Genomic DNA, 23,378 nt, shown 5'->3' with positions numbered 1-23,378 from the left:
AGAAAAGATTTAGAAAAAGATGTCATCAATATCATTAGGCTGCTCTTGTATCAAGAAGCCATTTTCCACATGGCTGGCCAAAGAACATGAACGACATTGACAGAGAGCCTATTAGATAACAGATAATTCATTGAGTAACCAAGGGCTACCAACAAGTAGCCACCACTACCAACATTGGATTCCGATTAATTCTTGAGATTGAACCCCACCGTAAAGCTATGCTCAAGATACTTTCCTTGATCAAATATACACAGTTTCATTGTGCCTAACACTTGGTAGAAAGACTTTTTAAAATATTATATTTCATCCCATAATAGTCACCCTTTTAATAAAAAAAGTGGGGGTGAGACCATTACGTGAAGGGGAAAATCTGCCTTTGATCCTCTGGTTTCTGTTGTTTTTTAAATAAAATGCTTTACTTCCGAAACGTTTCTTTTTTTTAAAAAAACTGCAAAGCTATTTGTGGCGGATTCTCCCTTCTTTCTCCAAAGACAAGGCAGTCTAAAAACTATAAAATGAAGGTCCCTGAAACTCCACTCTTCTCTCCTCCCTCCTACCTAGACAAGGCAGTTTAAAAACCTGGAATGAAGTTTTTTGGAGAAAGGAAGAAGGAGAGAAGCTCCAAGTTTCAGAGAGCTTTGGTTCAGCTTTTTTAAACTGCCTTAGAGGAAAGGCACTTTTCATGCCCCCAAAGCTGAGTTAAAGAGGCCAGGATCCACAGTTCAAGAAGCCCTGTTCTAATTCATGATGGCGAGAGTTAGACAAAACAATTCTAGGACTCTATTGTAAAGATGGGTTAGTTGTAGATAGAGTTATCTTTTGGAAAAAGAACTTTAAATGTCAAGCCACCTATTATTAGAATGTAAACATAATCCTAAAATAACTACAATGCCTCTACTATAAATCTACTTTATGTTTTATCCTGGTATGGAATGTTTTAAAATAAAGTGTAAGTTTTCATTAAAACTACCACCCAGCTTAACATTTTTGAACCCAGCAGCACTCCTTCTGGAAGTGGCTATTGTCAGCCAGGAGTGTCCTTGCCCATCTTGGGGTTGGCATACCAGCTATAGCAATGGTTCTCATTCTGTGAGTCTCCAGATGTTTTAGCCTTCAATTCCCAGAAATCCTAACAGCTGGTAAATTGGCTGGGATTTCTGGGAATTGTAGGCCAAAACACCTGGGGACCAACAGGTTGTGAACCACTGAGCTATGGCCTTTCCATAAGACAGCAAGTCTAGATACAGTGCTTCATACCTTAACGACCTCCTGATCAGACCACTGTAACACAAATGATATGGGTCAGCCCTTGAAATCTACTCATAATCCACTGCTAATGTAAAATAGGGCAACCAAATATATGATCAGGTGTGCATTCTAGAGACGATATAACTGGTGTTTTGAGAACAGCACTGACTTGAGTCCAGTTTAAGATGTTGGTCTTAATCTATAAAGCTATGTAGATTTAAGAGGGAGAGAGACCCAGATATGAGACTAACGCTATCTGAAATTGTTTTGCTAAATCTGTTCACATAGTTGTTTCACATCCACTTCCTCTGTGTAAGTTGTGGTGGAGGTGTCCACTTACACAGACAGACTCCCACCTCCACAAAGAGCTATAACTTCCACCATTCAGCAGACACCCATGGCCCTCCCACAAAGGACATTGCAGGTTATAGCGAGCGCCATGAACATGTAGCCCAATGCTGCTGATGTCCTTCCCAAACACTATGGCCTACCACCCAAGGAATGCTTTCATTTGGGGACAATTCTGTTTTAGATTTGATGTGTTTTCTCCATCACAGGGAGGCATCCCAGGGTTCCTTTCTCTCTCCATTGGTGTGGAATTTGCATGACCCCACAAATGCCTCTCCCTTAACCCTTTCCTACCCATTCCTATGGCACGGAATTGATCAGCAGCTGAACAAACTGGAGGGGGTTGGGGGACTGACTCAACAGGATGGCAGTTGCAGTTCGCCCTGCATCAAGTTGAACACTGTGACACCAACTGACAATTGACCTCAACCACATTTGGCACATAGAACCCCCATGACCAGGTTTGGGGAAAATTGACCTTGATTTATAGGAGTTGTCGTTCACCTACATCCAGAGAGCACTGTGAACACAACCAGCGACAGATCTGGACCAAACTTGCCATGGATGATGGGACTTGCAGTACCTTCACTCACTTCCAGAGACCACTGTGGGCCCTAAATTAACTAAATGATATTACTTAACACTCAAAACAAACTATGCCTTTTTCAAATAACCCAGGCACTGCAGAGTACCCAAGCTAGTAAATAAATAAAGGAGGGCTGCTTGCAGGATGGGGACATGGGTAGAGGGAATAACAGGCCAGCAGGCCTGCCGGCGGTTAGGAATTGTGGGAGTTGAAGTCCAAAACGCCTGGAGGGCCGAAGCTTGCCCATGCCTGGGCAAGACCCTGCTCCTTGGCGAAGGGGAAACCCTGGAAGGTCCCCAGTGATCCCATCCGGCGCGGAGGCGGAGCCAAGGGCATTTTGCGCGGGGAGAGAGCGCGGCGCTGTCCTTGGTGCTGATCTCCTTTCACTCCCGCCGGAAACAGAGGAGCCGGAGGAGGAGGAGCAGGAGGAGCCTTGCATCCACGGGGAAGGCTCTTTCTTCATTGCCAAGCAAACCCGTCGCATCCGCGCCTGGAAAGCTTCCCTGGGCAGTTACTGTTGGGGCCCTGCCTTTCTTCCCTCCTTGTGTCTCTCTCCCTTCCTTCATTCCTTCCTTCTTGATCTCCCTCTTTTCCTTCCTTCCTTCCTTCTTGATCTCCCTCTTTTCCTTCCTTCCTTCCATCCTTCCTTCCTTCTTGGTCTCCCTCTTTTCCTTCCTTCCTTCCTTCCATCCATCCATCTCCCTTTCTGCCCCGTCCTGGGCCATGGCGGGGCGTGGGCGGCGTGGGCGCCAGGCCTCTTCCTCCTCCTCCTCCTCCTCCTCCTCGTCCTAAGTGAGGAAGGCCTTCCCAGGCGGCGAGGCCCATGTCGGGCTGCGGCATGGAGGCGGACTACCCCGCCTTCGAGAACCCGCTCTGCGGCGAGCTCAAGCACATCTGCAAGCGGCTCCGGGAGACCTACAAGGAGATCAAGGAGGACCTCACCCCCTACAAGGAGGAGCGCTACTACAGGTAGGAGAAGCATAGCAGGGGGGCGACAGGGGCCTTTGCTCGCTCTGGGTTCCTCCTTTGGCTCCACGGAGAGAGTAGAAGAGAGGGAGGCTGAGGTGGATGGGGATGATAGGAAAGGAAAAGGGAAGGGGGAGAGAGGGAGGGAGAGAGGGGCCTTGCCTGTTGCAGGGAGCAAACTGTCATCATCATTGGGTTTCTGTGAGTTTTTCAGCCAGTATGACCACAACAACGATTATTGCGATCATAGAATTTGCATCAGCCTCCTCACTTATTTCTAATCTTGTGTGGACTCTGAATTCTTGGTTCCTGACACCTGATAGAATGCGAAACCAACAACACAAAATGTATTATTTACCCAGTGGCAACAACCAACCTAGCAGTTCAAAAACATGCCAATGTGAGTAGATCAATAGGTACCGCTCCGGTGGGAAGGTAACGGCGCTCCATGCAGTCATGCCAGCCACATGACCTTGGAGGTGTCTACGGACAACGCCAGCTCTTCGGCTTAGAATCATAGAATCATAGAATAGTAGAGTTGGAAGAGACCTCATGGGCCATCCAGTCCAACCCCCTGCCAAGTAGCAGGAAATCGCGTTCAAAGCACCCCTGACAGATGGCCATCCAGCCTCTGCTTAAAAGCCTCCAAAGGAGCCTCCACCACAGTCCGGGGGAGAGAGAGAGTTCCACTGGCTTAGAAATGGAGATGAGCACCAACCCCCAGAGTCAGACATGACTGGACTTAACGTCAGGGGAAACCTTTACCTTTACGGCAACAACCAACTGAGGAGCAATATCATAGCCACCAATGGATCTTCTTAGGTGTAAACAGTTGAGGAGCCATTGGTAGAGTGAGGCTTAATCATTCTTTCCAATTACTCATTCATTTCTCTTCATATCCCCTCCTTGATGCACCGAGGGAAAGGGAAAAGGAAATTCAGTGATGAGTCTCATTTTGAATGCATTGCTGGTTTTTGTTTTAATAATATCATGAGAAAAAGGGTTTTCATTTCAATATGGCTGTTGGTGATGGAAGGCAACCTTCTCCCAAAACTCCAGTGTAGTTCTTGGGCAGCAGGCTTTTGACTGAAGATTACCAAAAAGGATTTCATTAAAAGATGGAGAAATAGCTCTGAGTTTCTTCCACTGTCAATCTATGACTATATTCAGGTTGTTCAGATATTTCTTTATTGAGATGAATGGCACTTTGGAATTTATTCTTTTTACAATTTAGCAAAACTAGAACCCAGGTATTCCACACCTGGAATACTCAGACCACACCTGGAATACTGCACTTTACCTAATCCTGTTTTACACAAAAGCCATATTATCCCTTGTTGGCTTATTGAGACTCCTCACTGTACTTAATAGGGTTGGTTCCTCAGTCAAGTATAGCTAACATTGCAGCCTTCATCACAATCTTCAGAGAAAGAATTGCTTAATTGGGAATTAAGAATTGCCAATGTGTGTCTGCTCATAAGTATATTCCATTGCATTCATTTGGGCCTGGTAAATAAGCACAGGAATGCAATTCTGTTTTCAACTTAGAGGTGAGCTTGAACTCAATGAGTTTTAGATTAGCTTCGCAATGTAATATTAATGCAGTTTGACACCACTTTAACTGCCATTACATAATGCGATGGGATCCTGGGGTTTGTAGTTTGGTGGGGTACCAATCACCCTTTGGCAGAGGACCTTGTAAAACTACAACTCATCATTCCATAGGATTTTGCACCAGTGATAGAAGAAAGGATAGTCCAACTCCTCAGAATTCAGTTTGTCAACCTGAAATTTAGAAATGTCATCAATAAAATTTATTTTATTTTACTAATGTTCCACGTTTCTCCCAGCAGGGATTCCAAGGCAGCACGCTTTTAAAACACACAATACAACTTTTAAAAAATCACAGTAGAGATGTTAAATGACAAGTAAACTGAACTGGAAGGAAATGTATCTTATATTTTCCAGGGACCTAAAGTCAAATTGGGATTATATGGGAAAATGTATTTCTCTCAAAGTACCCACCTACGCTGTCAGTGTAGACTCATATAATGAAGTTTAAAAGCATTGAACTCCATTATGAGTCTGCACTGACCATATAATACAGTTCCAAACTGCATGAAATGACAACGTAGATGAAGCCACAGAAAGTGGAGGTATTTTCACAATTAAAATCCCAGAGGATGACTGTGTTAGTCTGTTGCAGCAAAAGCAACGAAGAATCCAGTAATATTTTACAGGCTAATGCCGTTTACTATAAAACAAAATCCACAAAAGAGTGATTTCTTTATTGGCCAAAAGAAGAGAAAGAGATGGTTTTGCAATGATATTATATATATTGTAGTATAATCATATAGTACAATATAATAATAAAAATAATAACATGATAATTGTATATTATATATTACATACAATATTGCTACCCTGTTTCCCCTAAAATAAGACATCCCCAGAAAATAAGACCTAGTAGAGGTTTTGCTGAATTGTTAAATATAAGGCCTCCCCCGAAAGTAAGACCTAGCAAAGTTTTTGTTTGGAAGCGTGCATGATCAGTAAATGTACATACCATAAAGTGTTGTAAATGGAAATATTGGTAGTAACAAGAAATTTTTGATAGGATTCACAGTTTGTCTGGTTATGCTGGTTTATGATGACAACTACTGTACAGTATATAATAAATGTTCTTTTTTTTTGTTCAACAATAAATGTGAATTCTTCTTCATGAAAAAATAAGACATCACCTGAAAATAAGACCTAGAGCATCTTTGGGAGCAAAAATTAATATAAGACACTGTCTTATTTTCGGGGAAACACGGTAGTAATATTGAGGTATAATGTGTTATTAATTTTGATGTAGATTTGTTTTTGGGATTGGGGGGTTGGTTATTTTGTCTTTGTTCAGCTTTTAGAATCATAGAATCATAGAATCATAGAATAGTAGAGTTGGAAGAGACCACATGGGCCATCTAGTCCAACCCCCTGCTAAGAAGCAGGAAATCGCATTCAAAGCACCCCCGACAGATGGCCATCCAGCCTCTGCTTAAAAGCCTCCAAGGAAGGAGCCTCCACCACGGCCCCGGGGAGAGAGTTCCACTGTCGAACAGCTCTCACAGTGAGGAAGTTCTTCCTGATGTTCAGGTGGAATCTCCTTTCCTGTAGTTTGAAGCCATTGTTCCGTGTCCTAGTCTGCAGGGCAGCAGAAAACAAGCTTGCTCCCTCCTCCCTATGACTTCCCCTCACGTATTTGTACATGGCTATCATGTCTCCTCTCAGCCTTCTCTTCTGCAGGCTAAACATGCCCAGCTCTTTAAGGGCTTGTTCTCCAGACCCTTAATCATTTTAGTCGCCCTCCTCTGGACGCTTTCCAGCTTGTCAACATCTCCCTTCAACTGCGGTGCCCAAAATTGGACACAGTATTCCAGGTGTGGTCTGACCAAGGCAGAATAGAGGGGGAGCATAACTTCCCTGGATCTAGACGCTATTCTATTTTAGCGGCATTGAAAGTTTGACGATACCTGTTGTAAACCGACTTGAGTCTCCCTTGGGGAGATAGGGTAGGATATAAATAAAGTTTTATTATTATTGGGTTGCTGTGTGTTTTCCGGGCTGTATGGCCACGTTCCAGAAGCATTCTCTCTCGATGTTTCACCCACATCTATGGCAGGCATCCTCAGAGGTTGTGAGGTCTGTTAGAGACTAGGCACGTGGGGTTTATATATTTGTGGAAAAAGAACGGTTGCGTGCTTGAGGCAAGTGTGACTGTTGCAATTGGCCAGCTTAATTAGCATTGATTGGCCTTGCAACTTCAAAGCCTGGCTGATTCTGGCCTGGGGGAATCATTTGTTGGGAGGTGTTATGATAGGCCTATACTGTGGGCCCTTTCACACAGCCATATAAACCAGAATATCAAGGCAGAAATACCACAATATCTGCTTTGAACTGGGTTATCTGAGTCCATACTGCCATATATTCCAGTTCAAAACAGAAAATGTGGAATTTTATTCAGCTGTGTTGAAGGGGCCTGTGTCTCAGATGTTCCTTCCTATTGTTGCTCTACTGGTCTGGAGGGATCTCAATGCAGCCAGAGGCAGTTGTGAATGCATCTACACTATAGAATTAATGCAGTTTGACACCACTATACCTGCCATGGGTCAGTGTTATGGAATAATGGAAGCTGTAGTTTGACAAGGTCTTTAGCCTTGTAAAACTCCATCGAACTAGATTATATGAGTCTACGCTGACCATATACAGTAATGCAGTTTCGAACTGCATTATATGGCAGTGTAGCCTGGGCCTTGGCAAGTTGTAATCCCAAAGAAAATGCCTTGCCCCACCCCTTTTTTTTGGCTGGAAGTAGAACCCCTCTATGAATAATTTACGATGGTGAGGTGCTTTAGTGAATTGCAACAGTCCAAGCTGTGATAAATGTTTTAGTGGGTTGCTGTGAATTTTCCGGGCAGCATGACCATGTTCCAGAAGCATTATCTCCTCACGTTTCTCCCACATTTACTGCAGACATCCTCAGAGGTTGTGAGGTCTGTTGAAAACTAGGCAAGTGGGTTTATATATCTGTGGAAAGTCCAGGGTGGAAGAAAGAACTCTTGTCTGTTTGACGCAAGTGTGAATATTGCAACTGGCCAACTTGATTAGCATTGAATGGCCTTGTAACTTCATAGTCTGTCTGATTCCTGCCTGGGGGAATCCTTTGTTGGGAGGTGTGTCAGCCCTTGTGATACTCTCCTTCGGATAACGGGCTCAAAAAAGTACAGTAGCCTCGAAGAGGACATTTCCCAGGCTTCCCTGCAGGAGCTAGACGCCATCTTTTCCTGTCACCTAGGCAACAGAACACACAGGCCTGCCTCTGGAGTCTGGACCTTCTTCGTGCGTTCCAAACCTCCCTGACTGAAAGCGTTGTCCGCAGCGCGCAGGCGCAGAGTTCCTCCAGGAGGCCTCGGGGTGGGCGGGGCTTGCTCGCCGGGTGACGTTTGCGGAAGTGCCGAGGCTGCCACGGAGTGTAGTTGGGATGCGGGAGCTGTTTCCTAGTTCGAGGCCGACTGCTGGGGAGAAGGCGTCGCCGCACTGCGCATGTGCAGTGGGAGAATGGAGCTGTGAGTTGGGGGGCACGAGAGAGGGGAGCGGGGCGAGAGTTCTACACGGTGGGACCAATGCGATTTGACACCACTCTGTACCATGGAATCATGGGAGTTGCCGTTTGACAAGTTTAGTGTTCTCTGCCATAGAGTGCTTGGCGCCTCACTAAACTAGAAAGCTCAGGATTCCATAGCACTGAGCCATGACAGTTAGTGGAGTCAAACTGCATTCATTCTACAGTATAGAGCAGGCATTGGGCCCTCCAGGTGTTTTGGACTTCAACTCACACCATTCCTGACAGCCTCAGGCCCTTTCCTTTCCCCCCTCAGCAGCTGGAGGGCCCAGGTTTGCCCATGGCTGGGCTAGAAGGTTTACTTTGCCTTAGCTTGTACTGCCACACCTGAAATTAATTTGGAGAACCTGGGTACATCTACAATGTCGAATGAAAGTGGTTCTACACCGCTTTAATTGCCAAGTCTCAATGCTGCGGGATCCTGGGAGTTGTAGTTTGGTGAGGCAACAGCATTCTTTAGCAGAGAAGACTACAATTCGTTGACAAAGGCTTTCTTCACCGGAATCAATAGGTTGCTGTGAATTTTCCAAGCTTTATGGCCATGCCCCAGAAGCATTCTCTCCTGATGTTTCGCTCACATCTGTATCAGGCATCCTCAGAAGTTGTGAGGTATGTTGGAAGCTAATCAAGCAAGGTTTATATATCTGGAAGGTCCAGGGTGGGAGAAAGAACTCGTGTGTTGGAAGTGTGAAGGTTGCAATTAATCACTTTGATTAGCATTGAAAAGCCTTGCGGCTTCAAAGCCTGGCTGATTCCTGCCTGAGGGAATCCTTTGTTGGGGGGGAGGGGTGTTAGCTGGCCCTGGTTGTTTCATAGGGATCACGAAACACAGCATTGTCCAAACAGGAATCAAGGAACATGAAAGGCACTGCAAACTAATCCAATCGAAGTCAGCCATGGCAGAGCCCTTGATTAACCAACCTGGACACAGCATATTATTTGAGAACACAGAACTGCTGGACCACTAACAACCATCATGTCAGACTACACAGAGCAGCTATTGAAATCCACAAGTATGTGGACAATTTCAACAGAAAGGGGGAAACCCTGAAAATGAACAAAATCTGACTACCAGTATTAAATGGGAGAGCGGGGCAGCAATGCTCTCGAGGAGGAGAAGGAGGCGTGCCTGTGGGACGGAGAGGCCATGGAGGCCCCCACTCGGCCCTGGAGTCCGGAGCAGCTGCGGAGCGAAGAGCTGCCCAAGAGGGACCTGGTCCGCTTCCTGCAGGAGTAGGCCGCACACTGGTTCCTTGCAGAACACAAACTCCTTGGGCGGATTAAAAACGTGGCCAAGACTGCCACAAAGAGTTTCAAGGGCAGCGAGAGCCCAGAGGAGCTGGTGGAGCAGGTGAAGAGTGTCAAGCTGGACGAAGGCAAAGCCAGAGAGGCCAAGCAGGAGGAGTATGTCGACAAGGGCCCTCCAAAATACACCAAGTCTGTCCTGAAGAAGGGGGATAAAGTCAACTTCCCCCAAAAGAGCGATGTTGTCCACTGCTGATACACGGGAAGCTTGAGGACGGAACCGTCTTTGACAGCAACATTCAGACAAGTTCAAAGAAAATGAAAGCTGCCAAGCCCCTGAGTTTCAAAGTCGGTGTTGGGAAAGTCATCTGCGGCTGGGACGAAGCCCTGCTGACGATGAGCAAAGGAAACAAGGCTCACTTGGAAATCGAACTGGAATGGGTTTATGGGAAGAAGGGGCAGCCGGATGCCAAGATCCCACCCAACGCAAAGCTCTTATTTGAGGTTAAGCTGGTGAACATCGAGTGACCAGTCATGTGCTTCTCCTGGGCCCCAGCTTATGGTGAGGAACCCCTTGAGTCCAGAAAAGAAGACAAATGTGGCCTTGTACACTTACTTATACATTGCAATTGGGGGGGGGCATAATTGCAGTTTCTGTACAGTATTAAACAAAACTTTAAAATCAGGACAGTAAATAAAGAACAACACTCTGAAAACGGGAATTCCAGACATGAAACAATCAGGGCCAGCTAATATCTCCCAACAAAGGATCCCCCAGGCAGGAATCAGCCAGGCTTCGAAGCTGCAAGGCATTTCAATGGTTAGCAAGGTGATTAATTGCAACATTCACACTTGCCTTCAGCAGACGAGAGTTCTTTCTCCCACCCTGGACCTTCCACAGTTATATAAACCTCACTTGACTAATTTCCAATATACCTCACAACCTTTGAGGATTCCTGCCATAGATGTGGGCAAAATGTCAGGAGAGAATGCTTCTGGAACATGGCCATACAGTCCGGAAAACTCACAGCAACCAAAACTATAATTTTCATGATGCCATAGCACTGGGCCATGGAAGGTAAAGTGGTGTCAAACTGCATTTATTCTAGAGTTTAGATTTACCCTCTGTCTCTAAGAAACTTTGGAAGTTGACCTTTATATCTCCTTGATGGCGAAAACTGCAAGCAGCAATCTTTGTAAGAATTTGGCAAAAAAAGTGCAGCTGCTTGTCCTTTCCCACTTGATTGTTTAAACATATTGATGCTTTCAAAATAACAGTTAGAAGGACCATTAGGGTTGAATGTTTATTATTCACTATTTTTGCAAATGTCTTGCTGTGATTTTGATCTCTCCATACCCTTCTTTTGGGCGTGTCTGTTCTAATTCTCAAAAATAATTTTATGAAATGTATATGAACAAGTTGAACAATTTGGTCTTAGTTAGAAAAACTTTGAAAGAAAAATGATGTCTTTTGCTTATGCCTCCTGCTTGGGATTTTCAAAGCTAATATTTCTGATGGAGGCTTCAGTGTACACCTTGATCTCCTTTCCTGTTATGTGCCCTATCTTTCATGTACAGTTATGACTAATGTCTTAACATTCAGGGTCTGGGAAGTGGTTCCACCTTCTTGCCCTGCAGTGTATTTGTAAATAGGCCACTTCCCTGTAAACCTCTATCAGAGTAAAGCAAAAGGTGATACTTTCTTAGAGATTGTACGACTGTAGACTGCTAAACACGTTTGAAGGGATGTGTCCTTCAATAATTTAATAAGCTTTAGCATTTGATAGTGTTTTAAATTTTGCAAGAGCTTGATGTAAAGTTTAGCGTAGAAATTTAAATGTTTCAACTATGGCTCTATGCCTGATTGAATCTTGGTTCCACTTTGAAATCACTAAGGTGACCTAAGACATTATGCTTTCCTACATCTCCCAGTAGCATTTATCTGATAATAAAAAGGAGTGGAGGATTAAAAATGCAATAAATGTAATACCAAGAAAGTTTTCCAAAATAACATGTTAATTTTTATTACATTTCCAACAGGCACAGTGGTAAAAGCTACACTGATTACTTTTTCAGTACATAGAGTATTAATCCCATTTCCAGTTGGGTTAATGTGTACTTTCGAGACCCAGCCTACTGCAAATATCTACATAGCTTATCTGTCTGCTGTTTTCCCATTGCTATAAGCACAGTCTTTATTTCAATTCATGATTATCCATGTGGAACATGTTAATTCATCTCTCTATTCTGGAGACAGAGTAAACAGTACACAGTGTCACAGGTCCATTATCTGTTGTCTGTAAATCTGAAAAAGATTGTATATGCTTGTCAAGATCATGACATTATGATAATCTACTGTTCCACTGCTACACATATACATACCATCTGTTCAGCTGTAGTCAGGTTTTTAATTTTTTTTCATGTACAGTATGTCATAGATAGCAGAACCCAAACCTGCTCCTTTTTTCTAGTGCCACGAAAAGCTCAAAGAGCTGGTGAAATCATGCTGATATGAAACAAAGTGTCAGATGTAAGGAGCTGTGAAGGGTTATGCTATTAGGAGTTACAGTGCACACCTACTAAGAAGTAGGCTTCAATTAGTTCAATGAGGCTTATCCTGAGTAAGTGTACAGAGGTTAAATATCCCTTAATCATAATACCTGGGACCAGAAGTAGTTGGACTTTAGATTTTTTGGGGGAATTTTGAATACATGTATCTTCATATACATACATAATGAGATATTGGAGATGGGACTATAGTTCAAACATGAAAATCATCTATGTTTCAAATTTGCTATCTACAAATAGCCTAAAGGTAAATTTATGAAATATTTTGAAGTACTGTAATACTTTTGTGCATGAAACAAAGTCTGTTTACATTGAACCATCAGAAAGCAAAGATTTAATTGTCTCGGGCATCCATGTAGGCAGATTTGGATTTCAGAGTATTTCAGAATTCCAGATAAGGTATGCTCAATGTAAAGCCTTAAGCTTTAGGCAGTGTGCTCAGGTAGATGTTCAATTTATTGGTTTATTAAATTAACATTTCCTCGTCTTTCTGGTAGCACAGGGCAACTTCCATATCTTTAATTTATCTGACAATATATGCCATCCCTAGACATTGTCTAAGCCTCCCATTGCAACTCTGTGGTATTCTTAGACCAGAAATTCTTCATTTTAATAGAGCTTGCTGTTTTCCACATTTGCATATCCCCACAAAGTCCAGTAACATATCCTCATGTGATACAAGGAGTTGTGCTATACATTAAAAGCAACAGCAACATTAAGTCTTTTCAGATGCTTTCCTGTTGAAGATATTCTGACCTAATTCCTTGCATTTTTTTCCCTTGCAGGCTGGCCCCAATGCGATTGTATACACTGTCGAAGCGCCACTTTGTCTTGGTTGTTGTTGTCTTCTTCCTCTGTTTTGGTTTGACTATCTTAATTGGGATTGTAGGTAAGATTTTCACCTTTTTTTCAAAAGAGAAAGTTTGGTGCTATAATTCTTTGCCTGAAGGGGCTAGTCTGTGAGCATCATAAAACTGTCTATGTATGTTCCCCCATAACAGGTTTGCCTTAGAAGTGCCATGAGTTGGAAATGGCCTGAAGACACATGGCAATTATTATCATTATTATTACTATTATTGATGCAGAGACAGAGTATGACACAGCATAGAAGATATATATGCTGGATTTCGTATCACAGAATCACAGGTCGAACACTTTCCAAGCATTTAGGACTGTTTTAAGTATTTTTGAATGATGCACACAGATCCCAGTAAGGTGGCCTTTTGCAGTTGACAGATCGTAATTTTGTAAGTGTTTATTGTTTTCAAATGCCAGCTGAGATCTTTTGGCATGGCACCTAGTGCATCAATTACCAGTGGGACCACCTGTACTGGTTTACGCTAGAGCCTTTGCAGTTCAATTTTGAAGTCCTGATAATGGTTGAATTTTTCTTGTTGCTTTCATCAATTTGACTGTCACCTGGTATGGCGATATCAACAATCCATACTTTTTCTTTTTTCACAACCATGAGGTCTGGTGTATTATGTTCCAAAACTTTATCGGTGTTCATTTTTCTCTACCTTTGCAGGTTTGTGATCCCACCAGTTCTTTACTACTAGCAGATGGTACTTGTGACATACATTCCAATTAATCATTTGGACCACATAGTTGTGTCTCTGTTTGTAGTCCGTCTGTGCAATTTTCTTACAGCAGCCGAGGGTATGATCGATGGTTTCATCGGCTTTCTTGCACAGTCTGCATTTTGGGTCATTAGCAGATTTTTTGATCTTAGCCTTAATTGCATTTGTTCTGATTGCATGTTCCTGGGCTGCAAGAATCAGGCCTTCTGTCTCCTCCTTCAGTGTTCTATTAGTGAGCCATATCCAGGTCTTCTCCTTATCAACTTTTCCTTCAATTTTGTTAAGGAACTGTCCATGCAATACTTTGTTGTGCCAGCTGTCAGCTTTAGTTTGTAGTGCAATTTTCTTGTACTGATTCTTTGTCTGCTGTGTTTTGAGAAGTTTCCAGTTATTGACTTCAATCAAAGCAGGTTTTTCAGTTTCCGTTACATATTCTGCCAGTGCATGTTTTTCTTTTTTGACTGCTTGTTTTAGTTGTAAAGGTCTTCTGCCACCAGACCTAGACAGATATAGCCAGTCAACATCACTGCGAGGATGCAGTGAGTAATCAATTGTCATGAGTTTTCTTGTTTTTCTGTTGTCCCATTCTACCTGCATCCAGTTTATGATGCCAGCAGTATATCTTATGAAAAGTATGGCTCATGTGTTTATGGCCTTGATGGTATTGCCTCCATTGAACTTGCTTTTGAGAATTTTTCTGACCCTTTGAGTGTATTTTTTGCTGACCACAGTTTTTAAATGTTCATGTTTGTTGTTATTCAGCTGTAGAATGCCCAAATAATTATAGGCTTCTGGCTGGTGGCACTTTATCGCTTGGCCATCAGGCATATTTATGCCATCACTTTATTATTATTATTAATACCCCGCTAGATTCGCAACATGTTCTCTTTAGAGCCCTTTGGGCTCTACAAAGCATATTGAGGGGCTCCACACTTCCTTCCTCCACCCCTCTCCCCGCTCCAAGCTTTCCCTCTTGTTTCTTGCTTCTCTACCTGCCTCTGTTGCCACCAAAAGCCTTTCCCCTGCCTCCATCACTACCAAAAGCCTTTTTTCCTCGCCTCCCTCAACTCTCAGTCCTTTTTTCTTGCCTTGCTTGCCCCAAAAAGCCTTTTTTCCTCACCTTCCAGATCGTTTCCCCTTCACCCTTCTTTCTTCCAAAACCCTATTTCCCTCCCACTGCTCAGGGGGTGCTTTGATTATGCTTTTCATGCATGGCAGAAGGGAGTTGGACTGGATGACCCCTGGGGTTTTCCACTGAAATACTGTTAAGTTTATCTTGATCAAAAGGGTTGCCCATGCCTGATATGTATATAAATTCAGCAATTTACAGGACATATGAGGGCCATAATGAATGTGCAAATGTCTGATTAGAATGAGGATAATATGAATCAAGCACATACCTTCCATGTTTTTGCTACATTTATTTACTTAAAATGGGTGTGGCAAACTATATTTGCTAAAAGGAGTGTAATCCACTTCATGGGCAGATGACATCAAATGATATACACCTGATGACAGGGGCTGGATTGTGTGAATTCCAGCTTTGTCCAGTACATGGTTAAACTGCTAGATGGATATTATCTACCTGACTCAACTCAGGACCTGAAGAGGGACATGTCGTCCTTGTAGTTGGTAGAGAGCATGAAAGGCAATTCCTGCTGTTGGTTCCTGTGACTGACAGCTGATAGAAAAAAAGCCCACCTCTTGCTGAGAGAAGATGCAGCTTTGGGAAAGAGTTCTATGGGAGCCTTTGCAAATCGGATGGAAAACCTCTGAGTCAGATTTGGACCATTGGATTGTTGTAGCCTGGTTAGATTCTGAGTGCTCACAAGATGAGGAAGGGGATACTGGGATAGATTCGGAGGGCGCAGAGGAGGATAGAAGTGGTCTGGAGAGAGTTGTTTTGGAATCTCCTGGGAGTTCCCATGAGACTGGAGAAAGCGATATCAGTTCTCATGAGAATCTGCCAGAAGCTCAGGCTGAGAGAAATGTGGGAGACAAATGTTTGTCCAGATTGAGGTGCTTGGAACTTCAGAGGCAGAGGGTACAACAGAGACAAACACTCTTTTCCCAGTGATTTAGAGATAAGGAGAGGAAAAGCAAGTGTGTGAGGAATGATATCATGGGAGGGATTGAGGTATTTAAAGTTGTTTTCTGCTGGTACAATCCTTTGTGATAGCAGTGTTGTATTCAGGTGAACAGTTCTTGGTTCCTGGTCCTGTGTTTTTGGATTCATGTATTAACGTTTTTAAGTTTGTTCTGTTTCTAGTTTCATGTGTGGCATAGGTTGCCTGCCTTGAATTCATGCTATCATGTTTATGGATATATTTGTGGATTGACTCTTGAGACTCTATTTGAAAGGATTTTGGAATCTTGACTATCTTGGAAATAACTTTTTGAACTTTTATTCTTTTTTTAAAGATTTGGTTAATTTTATATACTCTTCTCTTAATAAACTTTTACATACTGGATTACCCAGACAGAGTGTGGTTTGTGGTGTAAAGGTGTTTCAGGACTCATGGATACAAGTTCTTCTCCCTTAGAATCAAGTCTTCTAATACAGTTCCTTGGAATGCTTAGGATTGGAGAACTATTCCTAAAGACATGCTATTCTCTGTAGAATTAAAAAATCCAGTTAATAAGTTTATGCTTTCAAGATAAATTACTCTGTAAAACTGCTTTCCAATACCTCATGGAACTTTTTGCCATGGTGGAAGGGTGGACCTGACCTTTGCTATTGTGGAAAAAGTGGTGATGCAGTAGATTCTTAAAGTCTTATGAAATTACTTTGACGAAGTGGTTTGTTGACTTGAGGCCAAATAATTGATAACCCTTGCTTGCTTTAGTGGTAGTAAGAAAGGACACTCCAGTTGCTTAAAAAATGACTTTTACACTTTTAAAACAAGATAAGAAATCCAATGTAGAAAATTAGGGTCAAAGAGATCTATCCAGAGGAAAAAGGTAAGGAAAAAGTGTTTTAGCTATTTTGAGGAGCCTTGCTGGACAAGAGCTGTCTACTCCATCTTTCTTGCCAATGCTTCCTAGTTTAAGATAGAGAAAGTTTTAGGATTGATTTAAAATTGGTTTTGTTCTCTTCTCCTTATGGCTTAGTATATTTTGGACCCATCTACCCTGCTATGTAATGCAGTTTAACTGGAATGAACTTCATTATATGGCACTTCAATGCAGTTAGACTCCATTATGAAACGACTTATATAGCAATGTAGATGGGGTCTTTAGTTCAATAAATACTTGTATGTCCTTCAGAGAGAAACAGTTTAGAATTCTGCCCAGAGAGATTTCAGGAAGGTGTCATTTAAGTTGGCCTTCAGGTTGCTAAGTGATGCCATTTATGAATTTTGGAGACACATTTTCTTTAAATCGTTGTGTCTTTCATATTGGGGTCCACTGAGCATTCTTAATTTATGGGTATATTGCTTTCCAGCAGTATTTAGCCCAGATGTAAAGGCAAAAATCCTCTCCTGCTGATTGTGCCAGGAATTTTGTTAGATCCTGCTGTACTGTAGGATTATTTGGCTGATGCATATAAGAGATTACCGTTCAATTGATAGATGTGTAAAATAGAATAATGTTTGCTGTTCTCAACAGATGCCTTCAGTAATATATTCTACCATTCTTAAAATATTCAGTTACAAAGGTAGAAATTAGCATCTCCTGGAGCAATACTTACTTGTAAATTGATTCCTGTGTTTCTGTGTATTCTACAGGTCCCAATGTCATTGTTTCAGCAACAACTCAGTTGAATAATAGTTCCAAGGTAAGTTTTATTAAATTCTGTTCATTGATGTTGCATGCTGACTTTGCATAATCACTTCTAATGCTTGCCGTGAAAATTGATGATAGTCTCAGTGGTTGTGGAATATATTAGTCTTCTGCTAGCTTTGTGCGTGGCAAGACTGTAAAGCAGTGCTTCAGCCAGCAGCTGCCATTCATCCAGCTCAGATCTGAACCCTCTTCATCACCTTCAGATCATGAGATGGAATCACTGCTGCCCTTTTCCCAGCTGTAGTTCCTATATTGATGTAAACAGAGGTAGCATAATTGCTGTCTGGCCAGCCACTTTACAGCAAGTGTCTGACTGAGCAAGGGCCATGTAAGAAGAGGCCTTGTGCATGCCTCCACGTTGTCTCTGATTATTTTGCTAGGTCTCACGGGACCTATAGGACCTATATAAGCCCTCTCCCCATGTGGCTTAGCTTCATTCTTTGGACAGCTGTTGCTGGATTGATTACCCATTTATTGGCCTGTCCAGCAAGTGGTACTTGCTGTGCAATGACAACCCAGGAAATACATCAAGGGGAGACAGTGCCTGATCTTTCAAGTATCTAACAACATTCCTTGGCTAATTCATAGCATAGCACACAACAAAATATTTTCCTTTTAAAGTGGAGTACCACCTGTTCAAAAATGAGGCTAATTAATACAATATATAAAAGATAACAGTTAGAGACAACAACAAAAAAGGAATCTGTTTATGTTATATTGTTTTGCTTAGATATTTTTCATCTCTGCTTCTTGAATCCTTTGTGCTGATCAGAATCAATTGGTTTGTTTTCAAGATCATGTGCTGAGGAGCAGAATTTTAGGGCCCTATATCTCAGGATTTGATCCTAGGTTTTCTGTTTATCCCAGATTATCTGACAGTTTGGATTTATATAATCCAGTTTAAAGCAGAAAACCTGGGATCAGATCCTGGGATATAGGGCCTGTCTGGAAGGGCCCTCAGTTGTAATCAGGAGTCAGAATGAGTTACAATCAGTGATTCCAAAACTCTGGTCCTCCACATGTTTTGGATTTAAACTCCCAGCCAATGCTCAAGGATTTGAGGAGCAGAAGTCCAAAACACTTAGAAGGCCAGAGGTTGGGAAACATTTAAGGCCTAAATCCTATTGTTAACCTCAATGCTAATAAACACATTGGTTCAATGGGATTCACACAATTTTAAGTTCCTGGGTGCTATTGTTAGAGAGGGTGCTATTGTTAAAGAGTGCTATTGTCACTGTGGCGTATATTATTTGAGAGATTTTTAAGGAACCAACAATTGAACGAAAAACTGCTGGTGACTTTCTACTGCTGTGCTATAGAGAGTGTTCTAACCTAATGCACCTGCATGTGGTTTGCTAATTGCGCAGTGGTAGATAGAAAGGTGATCCAGCGGGATACCTCTACTGCCCAGAGAATTATTGGTTACTCTTTCCCCTCTTAGGAAGAACATTTTATAATTCCTGCTGCCTTAAGAAAGCTCAGAATATTCTTATGGATCCATATCATCCTGGGTATTCTTTTTTTAAATTATTACCATCTAGCAGATGGTATAGGATGATAAAAACAAGGATAAATAGGCTGAGGGATAGCGTTTATCCCAGAGTTATGACTATATTGAACTCTATAGTTTCATACTGATGTGGCATTAGGAGTTGTGCAATAGTGATTAAAATGTGGAAGGGTGGTGCTTTGTTTTTGTAATTCTACGTATATAATGTGTATTGAGGATGGCATTTAATTTCGTTATATGATATACAATGGCAATAAAGTTACTATATTCTATAAGCATTGATTCACTATGCAACAGCTAATTTAATGGATCTACTCTGGTTGGAATTACCAGTAGGATTTAGGTCTAAGTCAGGTTTTTATTTTGTTTGTCTCAGTCTCTGCTTCCCAACCCTACCCCATCCTCCTATGGAAAAAAAGATAGCAGAAAGCTTGGGCTGGAACCTTCTCCTACTCAGGCACTTATTAAAGCTTTGTTGTGAATCCCTGATTAGGGTTTATGAGTCGCCAAAGATAGCAGAATCTTAAAAGTTATGTTAATACTGTAACATGCATATTGCTCTTCAGTTGAGAAAAGTTGTTTTGTATAAATTAATCTACTAGGTCTTGTATTAAGTAATGCTTGTATGATTAACTTAACATAAATGGGTGGTCAGGATTGTGTAGGGAAATCTTTTAATTACAGGCTTTAACTTGCTAATACAATTGAATGAATTAATGTGATTTAACTTTTAGTTCCATTTTTTCTCTCTTCTAGATAAGCCAGTTTAATTTAAGTTCGCAACCATTATCTACTTACAATCAACAGTTGTGGCTGACATGCACAATGCAGTTGGGCCAGCCTTATGGTAAGTTTTTTATTAGTTTTATATTAGTTTTACTATTACACATTAATTACGAGATATATGCATCAACTTCATACATAAATCTGTCTATCCCAACATGGAGGTGACTGGCTTTTACATGATGTATTAAATTTAGGTTGCCCTCCTCCGTATTCTATACCCTTGAGAAAGGCATAGGGAGAGACTCAAGCATAGGGTGGATTGTAGACTATTACCACTGTGCAGTGTGTGTGTGTATGTGTATGTGTATGAATTGCAACAATGTTGCAATGAAAACATATGACTTTAGTCTTTTTGGCCAAACATCTCACTGTGAAAATCAAGTTGTTGAAAGAAAATGACTATAGCTGCGCAGTAGACTGGATTTGCCAAGAAGAAGCTTGTTTCCTTGTTCCTTGCAGATAAGAAAAAATGAAGCTCTTCCCTGTGTATCAGATACTATCAGACTTGCTTGAGATGTGTTATAAGGGATTTTTCTGTAACTTTATCAGATTTGTGTAGACAGCAGCAAACTGCAGTATGTGTAGACACACAGATTTATTTTTGGTTTCATTGTGTAAATTGTTCTGTCTACTCTTTAAAAAGGTGTCAAGTCAGACGCCAATGGAGAGCAAAACAGAGTTTAATTTAGTTAAAGCCCAAAAAACAATTCAACAACCTAAAAATGGCTTAAAACACTTGGCATTCAGTGTTATTAAGCAGTTTAAACAAAGAAACGCCCAAAAACGTGAATTGGTGAATAATCCAGATTAATCAGGAATATAATCCGGATTAAACTTAAAGTCCTTCAAATAAGCCCAAAAGTTCAGAGCCGACTTAGAAAGAACATACAAAGTAAAGTAAACAGCTTCGAAGCCCCCAAAAACCTCCTAAAGCCCAGAAATACAGAAGCAACTTTGAACCCAAACAGGAACCCAAACCGGGCAGAAAAGCTCTCAACTGAGAGCAGCTAAGCAAGCGGAGCTGAAGGACACTGGTGGGCCAGCAGCAACCGCTGCAGAGCAAAACACCAAGCCAGGAGTTTAAAGGTGCAGGGCGTAGAAGCGTCGTCAAGCCGGTCCAAAGTCGGAGTGGGGAGACAGCATTAAACCGCTACAGGAGCGAAGCCCAAGCCAGGAGTTTAAAGGTGCAGAGCGTAGAAGCGTCCGGTCCGAGGTCGGGATAGGAGACAGCGTCAGGGTCAGGAAACAAGCCAGGAGTCAGGAGCAGAAAGCAGCTACAGAATAGAGAGCGACGCCAAGCAGCATTTAAGGGCAAAGAGGAGAGCCGAGTCGAGTTCCAGTCCAAGGTCCAGGGATTGAAGTCATCAAAAGGAGATCCACAACACGGAATGGCACAGAGAGCCAAAGCAACGAGGGCGAACAGCAGCTAATACAAAATAGTAATAACAGTGCAGTCCAGGAAAACCCACACAATTCCAGCCCTCCGTTGCAGAATAACCCGGATCAAACTTACATCTGTTGCAAAGTCCCAGTCCAGTCTTCAGTAACATGCACAGGAAACCCAATGGCGCCCAGCAACACTTTGCCACACGCAAAACATAATGGCCAAACATCCCCAATTTATCCAGGTCTCCCTCTAACCTCTAACGCCCAAGGAACAAGTGTCCCAACTTCTTAATCCGAATCAGAGCTCCACACAGCCAACGCCCTTGGGTCAGGTGTCCCAAATTCTTCATTGGAGTCCCAATCATCTTGCCCATGCCCAACTCTATCCACACCTGTGGACCCACCCTCATTGCTCCAAACAGAACAAGTGGGATCTGCATCTGAAGGTACCCAAGCCTCTCCAGCATCAGCAGGATCCATGGGCCTTGATTCCTCCCCAAGCACCTCTGGTGCCCATGCCCAGTCTGTGCCCACTTCCTCCGTTACCACCTGTTCCCCAGCATCCATTTCCACTTCAAGATCCCCACATGAATCCCCTCAGAAGACTCCCCATCAATTTCCCTGATCCTCTTCCTATGCAAATCCTCCAATGAGCCCTCCTCGCGAGGGTTTTTCCTTCCTCTCCTGATCCTACCACTATCATTCACAGCCTCCAAAGGCTCATTCACAACAAAAAGCAGGTTGTAAATCAATAATGGTAATAACAACCAATAGGTGCATTAAATGTTACCATTGAAATTGTGGTTATATATAGACAAAATTTAGGTTATATCACCATTTGAGTCTCTTTCAAGAAAGAAAAAGCTGCATATAAATAATAACAACAATAATAGTATCTGTTATTAGAATGAATCATGGAATTAAAAAAGAAATAATTGCTTCCAAGATTCTGACCCACTTCCTTTTTTAAAAGAATAACAAGATTAAAAAGCAGTTTAGGAACAGATTGTAATAAAATGTGGAACAGGATCTGTAGGAAATAGAGAAATAGATTGTGGAGGATATTTATCAATTCTTTGATTCAAGTTCCTTTAAGCATTTTTTTTGTTTTTACCAGATGTTGTCCATGGGTTTTTGAACTATGCTATATCATTGTGAGATTGCAAATGTTATTTCTTTAAAAAGAAAGGAAAAGAAAGAAAACCCTAAATTTCTGTAGATTATATATTGTGTGAGAAACACCATGCTTGGATGATGATGATGATGATGATGATGATGATGATGATGATGATGATGATGATGATGATGATAAATATTTTCTCCCTAAACGGGACCCAAAGCAGCTTACAACATAATATAAAAGACAATACAGAACAATATACATATGTAAAACAATAAACTATAAAACAAATTTACAATAATAAATATATTTAAAAACATTATTATTATTATTACAGTATTTCTACCCTGCTCTTCTCACCCAAAAAGGGGACTCATACAATTTGTCTAATTCAGTTATTGCAGGCAACTCAACAAGACAGATGATAAACATTAGTACAACTCAATAAAAGTTAGCCTTCGTGACATTACAGCTAAGTGACTTCATCAAACGCTTGTGTGGACAGAAAGGTCTTTAGCTGCTTTTTTAAAAGATGTCAGGGAAGGGGCTGTTTTAACCTTCTTGGGGAAGGTGTTCCAAAGAGATGAAGGTACAAATCATATATGACCCTCAATATCTCAGTGTTTTCTTCGGTGTTCATTTGGGACTAAATACCAGTAGCTGTTCTCTCTACACATCTGTGGATGGAGAAGACTCTGAGATGGTTACTTTTACCAAGCCAAAGGCAGGTGAACTTGCCAAGTCCCTTTCTAGGATCAAAGATTACAGAACATAGGTCATAGGAGCCAGTTGATACCACATGGTACAGTAGAGAATCTATTAATTTTAGGTTACTACTTCACCTACTATCTTTTTTCAGATTATATTAAGCTGCATCTTAAAACACACCTTTTTGTTCTTAAATTTTCAGATGAGAAATGGAAAAACTTGGAAGTTCCCTTTAATATGTCAGTTACAATACGTGGAGTCACAAAGAATGCAAGCGTTCAACATTTCAACAAAGAAAAATACAACCAAACAAGGATGCTCAGTTGTGCACCAGTAGGTACTTTGTAGAGTTTCTTACAGAGGTGTAGAAATGGTGC

General features: G+C 41.8%; 1 protein-coding gene and 1 pseudogene across 2 annotated transcripts in view; both read left to right on the top strand.

The window, feature by feature from the left end:
- Positions 1 to 2,516: 2,516 nt before the first annotated feature.
- The window catches only part of tmem181 (transmembrane protein 181), a 43,779-nt gene continuing 22,917 nt past the window's right edge, over positions 2,517 to 23,378 (top strand). Inside the window, exons 1-5 of one of the 2 annotated variants that reach the window (XM_003215769.4) lie at positions 2,517 to 3,151; positions 12,911 to 13,014; positions 17,434 to 17,483; positions 19,758 to 19,848; positions 23,204 to 23,334. In XM_003215769.4, the coding sequence (XP_003215817.3) occupies positions 3,006 to 3,151; positions 12,911 to 13,014; positions 17,434 to 17,483; positions 19,758 to 19,848; positions 23,204 to 23,334 (522 nt within the window). In that variant the 5' untranslated portion in view covers positions 2,517 to 3,005. Of the gene's footprint in view, positions 3,152 to 8,108; positions 8,257 to 12,910; positions 13,015 to 17,433; positions 17,484 to 19,757; positions 19,849 to 23,203; positions 23,335 to 23,378 lie in introns of those variants that run through there. The other variant, XM_008123423.3, reaches the window with a different exon arrangement.
- On the top strand, positions 8,264 to 12,871 carry LOC134297898 (peptidyl-prolyl cis-trans isomerase FKBP3-like; annotated as a pseudogene).

Source organism: Anolis carolinensis, chromosome 1, assembly GCF_035594765.1.
Source record: "Anolis carolinensis isolate JA03-04 chromosome 1, rAnoCar3.1.pri, whole genome shotgun sequence".
NCBI classification, from domain to species: domain Eukaryota; kingdom Metazoa; phylum Chordata; class Lepidosauria; order Squamata; family Dactyloidae; genus Anolis; species Anolis carolinensis.
Note: the sequence above shows the minus strand (reverse complement) of the source record. Positions and strands in the feature narration are given on the sequence as shown.